The sequence below is a fragment of the Stegastes partitus genome, unplaced genomic scaffold, assembly GCF_000690725.1.
Source record: "Stegastes partitus isolate 25-593 unplaced genomic scaffold, Stegastes_partitus-1.0.2 Scaffold188, whole genome shotgun sequence".
Lineage (NCBI taxonomy): Eukaryota > Metazoa > Chordata > Actinopteri > Pomacentridae > Stegastes > Stegastes partitus.
Window position 1 is genome coordinate 142,174 of NW_007577919.1, and position 6,626 is coordinate 148,799.

Consider the following 6,626-nt stretch of genomic DNA (forward strand, 5'->3'; position numbering starts at 1 on the left):
TGTTATTCTTCTGTTGATGTATTGTTGTTTTCTGGCTCCGTTCACAACAAGTTTTAAAAACAGCGTCTTTGTTCATGTGGCAGCTTTCAGACGTCGTTTCAACAGAACTTTAAGAAACTTGTTTTTAAGTCAATGTGACATTTTTCTGAATCCAGAAGCAGAAACGTTATTTTAAGCTGATTCATTATTCAAACTCGTCTATCGGACTGAACCAGATGAAAACATCGGTACTGACCCGTCGGGCCGCAGGTCCGGGATGGGTCGGGTCAGGGAGATGCGGTCGCTGAGGTACCCGTTGTATCCGTAGTAACGGAACTTCCTGAGCGCCGCCCGGCGACTCTCCGGCCCGAGGTCGCGACCCCAGTGGCTGAACAGCGAGGAGGCGGAGTCGGAGGCGGAGTCCGAGGAGGACGCGGCGTCTTCGCCGTCCTTCTGGGGCGTTTCTGGGGACGGAGAGGAAACACAGAGTTAGAATGACAAGAAGATATGTTCTGGACAGTCCGAGTGGTTCTGGACACGTTCTGGGTGGTTTAATGTGAATCCTGAACATGTTTTCAGACATTTTTAACCCTTTATGAGTCATCCAGGTCAACTGTTCTGGACCAGTTCTGTGAACGTTAAAGTTCTGCACACTTTGGTTTGAGTCATTCGGAGCAGGTTCACGTCATTTTGGATCGTGTTGTGGACAATTCTTTAATATTTCTGGACACGTTTTGGACAAATTTGGTTCCTTTGGACGCGTTTCCGTTGGAAGCTGCAGCGTCACAATAAAAGCACAATCGGCTCATTAACATATCGTCTGTACGTAAAGAGTGTTTGAAACCTGAGTCTGAGTTGTTCTGGACACGTTTTTGCAAATATTTTAAGTAAGTTTGGAACGTTTTTTGTGTCTTTGTGGACAGAGAGGAAGCAGGTTGGTGGTGCTGAGGTTCTGAGGAGTTTCTCAGCTCCATCACTGACGGCTTTTAACGTCAAATGAGCCTCCATCGAGGAAACCGGTGGTCAAACCTCCAGGACTCCAAACAAAAGGGATTTTCATTGTTGTTTGAAACGATCCGAGCCGACGTGGTTCTGCTCCGACACGCCCGAGGAAACGCTTCTGTTTTCACATCAGCTCTGCAGAAGCTGGAGGCCGACACGCAGCAAAACAAAGAATAAAACGGACACTTGGTGGTTTTTACGTTGGTCCTTCTGTGCTGCGGTTCTGCAGCTCGTCTCCTCCGGTCCGGTTTCCTCAACACGAGGCCGAACGGCAGCAGAATGAGGAAGCAGCTTTCTGCTGTTTGTCCCCGAAGACGAGGAACCGTCCGACAAAATGACAGATTCATGACGGAAAACCTCCCGAGAGTCCGGAGCTCAGCGTCCAGGAGAACGTGGACGGTTTGGGAGGTGAAGGTTCTGCATCCAGAGAATAAACACAACGCTGAGCATCCAGTTTAACTTCTAAATATCTGCTGGTTTAAATACTTGTCACTTCTTTTAATAAAAATGCAGAAACAACACTGTAAAAAACTAAGAAAAATGACAACATTTGAACAATTTCTCTGTATTTTCCAGTTTTCATTCATTCTGGACATGTTTTGTGGAGAATTTCTGATTAATTCTCGACGTGTTCGGTCATTTTTAACATGTTTTTGACATTTTTAATTCCAGTCGTTTTTGGCAGTTGAATCCCTCTTCGTGTGTTTTGAGTTATTCTGGATCATGTTTGACTGTTTGTTTATGATATTTAAACAATTCTTGAATGTTTTTGGATATTTTTTTGTCATTCACGACATGTTCTCAGTCATTTAAGACTAATTTTATTCTTTACTATTCTTTTATTTATTCCTTTTGTTCTTTACAGATTTGTCCCGTTTTGTTAAATTACAGTTTTTATTGCTTTCAGAAAAAATATCTGATCGTAAATTAAGATTTTGTCAATTAAGATTTAAAAATCTGAGTAAAATTTACCACTTTAAAAAAAAAAATCAGATTTTTCCTGTTTTGTTCAATCAAAGACGATATCGAGCAAAACCACAGAAAAAATATGACTTTGACTGTAGTTACTGAATTTTGTTTTAATATTTAAAAAACAGACCAAAACTGTAAATTATGTACACATTAGTTTTTTGTTTGTTTTTTATTTTACAAATTTTTTGTTTTTACAAATATTAATTCATTTTTTATCAACGTTTTTGTTTTTTCAATTTCAAAACATCATATTTCCCGGCGGCTCTGGCGGTTCTGCCGGGCGTACCGCCGGCTGACCCGTCACCCGCTGCCGGTGTCGTCTGTGAAGAAGGCGAGCGTCGTCGCCGAAACTGTCAGATAATAAAAACCACACTCTACATGTCTGAATAGAGAACCTGAACATTATATGATCAAAACATTATAATTTTACAGAAATTGAAACAAGAATTTTCCTGTTTTGCCAAAGTTACAGGTAATATTTGGTGAAATTATTGGGAAAAAGAGTATTATTAAATTTCCCTTCTGGGATAAATAAAGTATTTTTCATTTCATTTCATTTCATTAATTTAATTTAATTTTGACTGTAAAAAAAAAAAAAAAAGTAAAACTTACCAAAAACATCTGTATTTTTTCAACAAATAGTAAATCGTTCTTTTACGATGTTTGACAGTGAAATTAGACAGTTTTACTTTTAAATCCATTAAAAATGTCTTTTCATTTAGTAAACCTTAGTTTGACGTAATGTGGACAAATTTCAAGACATTTTGGATTCAAAAAAAAAAATTATTCCGTCGTTTTTTGTCAAACTTTTTTTTCATTTTGGGTAAATTTTAGTTAATTTTGAGCCGTTTTTAACATTTTTTGTGTCATTCAGGACAAATTCTGTCACTTCGGACAAGTTTTGTGTCTGTGGAACTTCTACAAAGACAGAACAGAGTTGAAGTTTATTTTCTGCTTTTAGTCATTCGGTGGATGTTTTTGAGTTATTTTACACAATTTGAAGTCATTCTGGATCCCGTTTGAGTGTTTGACGACATCTGAACAACTCCGACAACCTTTCAGGTATTTCTTTCGTCGTTTACGACTCGTTTTATTGCTTAGTGCAGGTTTTTGTTGGAGAGTTCATGAACTATAGAGACGACAAACATTTTTGACATCTTTCTGACCAACCACGTAGAAGCTTCTGATGATTTTTGACAAATTTTAAGTCATTCTGGACGTTTTACGATGTCAAGAGACGACATTTTAACCGGAGGCTGAGAAACGGATGCAAAGAGGAGTGAGAATGACAAGAAATATTGTTTAACATTAAATCCCCCAAAAACACAACTAGAAACACGTGAATGGACTTTTAAAGTCTCCCTCTGTAGCTGACGTCCTTCAGTTTACCTCCTCACTTATAATCGGCGACAGATTTTGGCTTCGTTTCCTGTTTAAATGTGTGATTCTTGCCTCTTTGTCTTCACGCTGCTCTTGTAAAGCACTTTGTGAGTTTCATCTTTCTAAAAGCGTCACACAAATGCGTTTTTTTGTAAAACAAGTGACCCGAGCTCGGCGTCGACTTGAAGATTCCGGTTCAGACGCGTCTTTCTTGTGTTTCGGCGGCCAGAAAGCAGCAGCTGATGGACTGTGGAGCGGCGCCTCTCCTCCCTCGGCTGAATGGCTTTTTTATTAGTCTGAAGAGCAGCACTTCCCTCTCTGCCAATAACGTGCTTAATGCTCGAACCGCCGCCGCCGCCGCCTCCCTCCGAGCCCCCTCACAGCCTCGTAATAAGCGCCCTAAAAGCTCCGCGAATTCCATTTTTCTTGGCCGCAAATGAGTCACCAGAAGTTTTTTTTTTTTTTTCCAGGAGTTTGAAGTCGCCTCATTTGTGCTCCTTTTTCTTTCCTTTCTTCCAGTTAATAATACCGGCAGCCATTTGTATTCGCCGACGCTTTTAGTTAATGCAGCTTCAGCGCGAGAGCAGACGCGTCGGGTTTCTGGAGGCTTTGTTTCCGCTTTGTGTCCGACAGACCTCCGGCGTTAATTCATCCGGATCGGCTGGAGGACGAGGTGGACGGAAGACCCAACGATAACGCTCATTTGTAAACCTGCACCAGGACTAAAGCAAAAAGCCTCCACGGCCACTGAGACGCGTCAACAAGGAGACGGCATCAAGGCTGTTCTTAAATGTCGGCAGCAGAGAGCATCATGGGAGTTTAGCAGCAACGAACGGGCACCACGACAGCGACTCATGTGGAGGGTAACGACCTCACGAGTTTAACGATGCACCAACAAATAAAACAACAAATAAAAGAACAAAGCACGAAACGAGAACAGAATCTATGTCATCTGGACAACAGGCAGCTCATGTTGTTGAGCAGATAGCATTTAGCTAGCAACGGGCACCACGACAAAGACTTCTAACAGTGACCTCTGACTCACATGTTTATGATGCATGTCCACAGGAGGGTTTTCTAGAACAAATAAAACAACAAAGCAAAACAAACGAGACACAAAATGATGCAAACGAGGCACCAAGCTAATTCTACAACTAGCCTCTGATGCTACGTGTCCACAGCTTCCTGCTTCCTGTTCTGGAGCACCGCCTGCTCATTTGCATAAAGTAGCCTTGACTTCTACTTTATGCAAATTAGGTGCGGAGAGCGGCGGTCCGACAAAACTTTCGTAAAACGGCTAAACTAGCTGTTGTTTAACTAAGATGAGGACAGATTTAGCAGCTTATTTGCGCCTCAAATGTTTTCTGAAATACTTGTCGCTGAACAGTTTTTGTAATAAAAGTGAAAGTCTGCAGCCGAGGCGCCATGTTGGTTCACCATGTGACCACTAGTGGCCGCTAGTGCACGCCTAGCAAGCGGGCGATCTTCAGAAGCGATGCGTTACCGCGCGGGGAAAATCGCCCCAGAGGACACGTAGCTTTACCGTTCATTTGGACGACAGGAAGGTCATGTTGTCGAGCACGTAGCATTAAGGGAGTTTAGCTAGCAGCGGGACCACGACGAAGGCTAATGTGACGATTAAAGACCTCCGACTCATGTTTAACTATGCATGTGTACGAGAGGGTTTTCTAGAACAAACAAAACAACAAAGCAAAACAAACGAAAAAACAAAAATTCTACAACGAGCCTGTGACTGTTCATTTGGACGACAGGAAGTTCGTGTGCTGCCTAGCAACGGGCACCATGACAACGACTTCTGGGACGACCGCCGACCTCCGAGCAGAACTCGACAGAACCGACCGACCGTGTTTGTGTTAAAACGGGACGAACGCCTGCTGGGATCAATCAGCGTGTAATCAATGAATTAATTACTGATTAAAAATAAATGCAGCTAACTTTATTTTTGATCAATTTGTGTTTTATCTGTTCCGTTATGATACAAGACTCCAATTATTTACTGACCTGATTTAAAAAAAATGTTCATTTCTGCATTTATTTAACCGTTACTTATTCACAGATTTTTTAAATTAATTTTATTAATTAATTTATCTGTTTTTAATTATTATTATTGTTATTATTTGGTATGTTAAGAAACCCTTGACACATACAGTACATATAATGAGCTACGATGGTGCAACGTGTGGCTGTTTGCACGTGTTCTGTTACAAAAATAATAAAGATATTATAGAAAAAAAATGAATTCCTGATTGTTAAAAGTGAGGATTCCTGATTAAGTGAATTACATAAAACTCGCATCGTGCCACCAGTTGTTTTTGTTTCATGACACCTGCATGACGGCGGATATCAGCAAAGGATCAGGTTTTGATTCAAGTTAAAAATGCCTTAAATCCTTAAAATACATGCGTAATATTTCCAGAAGACCTTTAATAAATGTAAGAAAGAACCAAAACACACGACTGCTTCCTGTGACAAAGATTCACGTTTCAGTTCTAGGAGTCATTATAAACTCAATAAAAGGAAACTGAAACCATCTGAAGCTAAAGAACTCTCCTCGATGTGTGAACCAGCAGCTGATCGCTATGACAGTGTCGTGTTTACAGCTGGTTCTGGAATAACAAAAAGAGAACTTTTCCTTTTTTTTTCCGAATGTTTGCAGCGTTTCAGCTCCACAAAGAATCCCGTCGACCAGAAACGTGTTGTCTGTCTGCAGCTGTTGGCGCCGACAAAGCAACGCCACCGTTTGAATTTTTAAATCGGCGGCACAGAGCTGTGTGCGACGACCGCGAAGGCACATCTGGATGTCGTCCAAAACAAACAACAGAAAAGAGCTCCTCCGGATGTCTTTGGCAGAGTCGCACAACGAGAGAAATCCTCCCGACAGCCGAGAGAATCGCTGATGTGACAACGCCTCAATTAACGCCGTCGCCGAAGAGGTTTCACAAGCAGCACATCACACACCTTCTTCTCTCAAGTCATCGTCCCACAGCGGCATGAAAAATGAAAAAGTTGAAACCGAGCCGTCGCAGAGGAAAATCCAGCAGCTGGAGCCCTGCTTTGATCGGACCGCCTGATTTATTAATGAGGACGAGTTTGTGGTGTTTCTGATGATCATAAAGTGAGAACATGAGTGAAGGAGGCCACCGAGACTCCAATGACGCCTCTGAAGGAGGTACAAGAAGGAGACTAGTGAGGAGGTTTGTCTTTACTGTTGTCTTAATGTCTCTTTTGTTGTACTTTGGTGTCTGCAAAACCTGGCATCCAGTCTGGAAAAC

At 41.7% G+C, this 6,626-nt stretch overlaps 1 protein-coding gene across 1 annotated transcript in view; it reads right to left on the reverse strand.

The window, feature by feature from the left end:
* LOC103356173 (polypeptide N-acetylgalactosaminyltransferase 18-like) overlaps positions 1 to 6,626 on the reverse strand; it is a 160,251-nt gene that overhangs the window by 62,343 nt on the left and 91,282 nt on the right. The window contains exon 2 of the mRNA XM_008280244.1: positions 236 to 443. Coding sequence (XP_008278466.1) covers positions 236 to 443 — 208 coding nt within the window. The remainder of the gene's footprint in view (positions 1 to 235; positions 444 to 6,626) is intronic.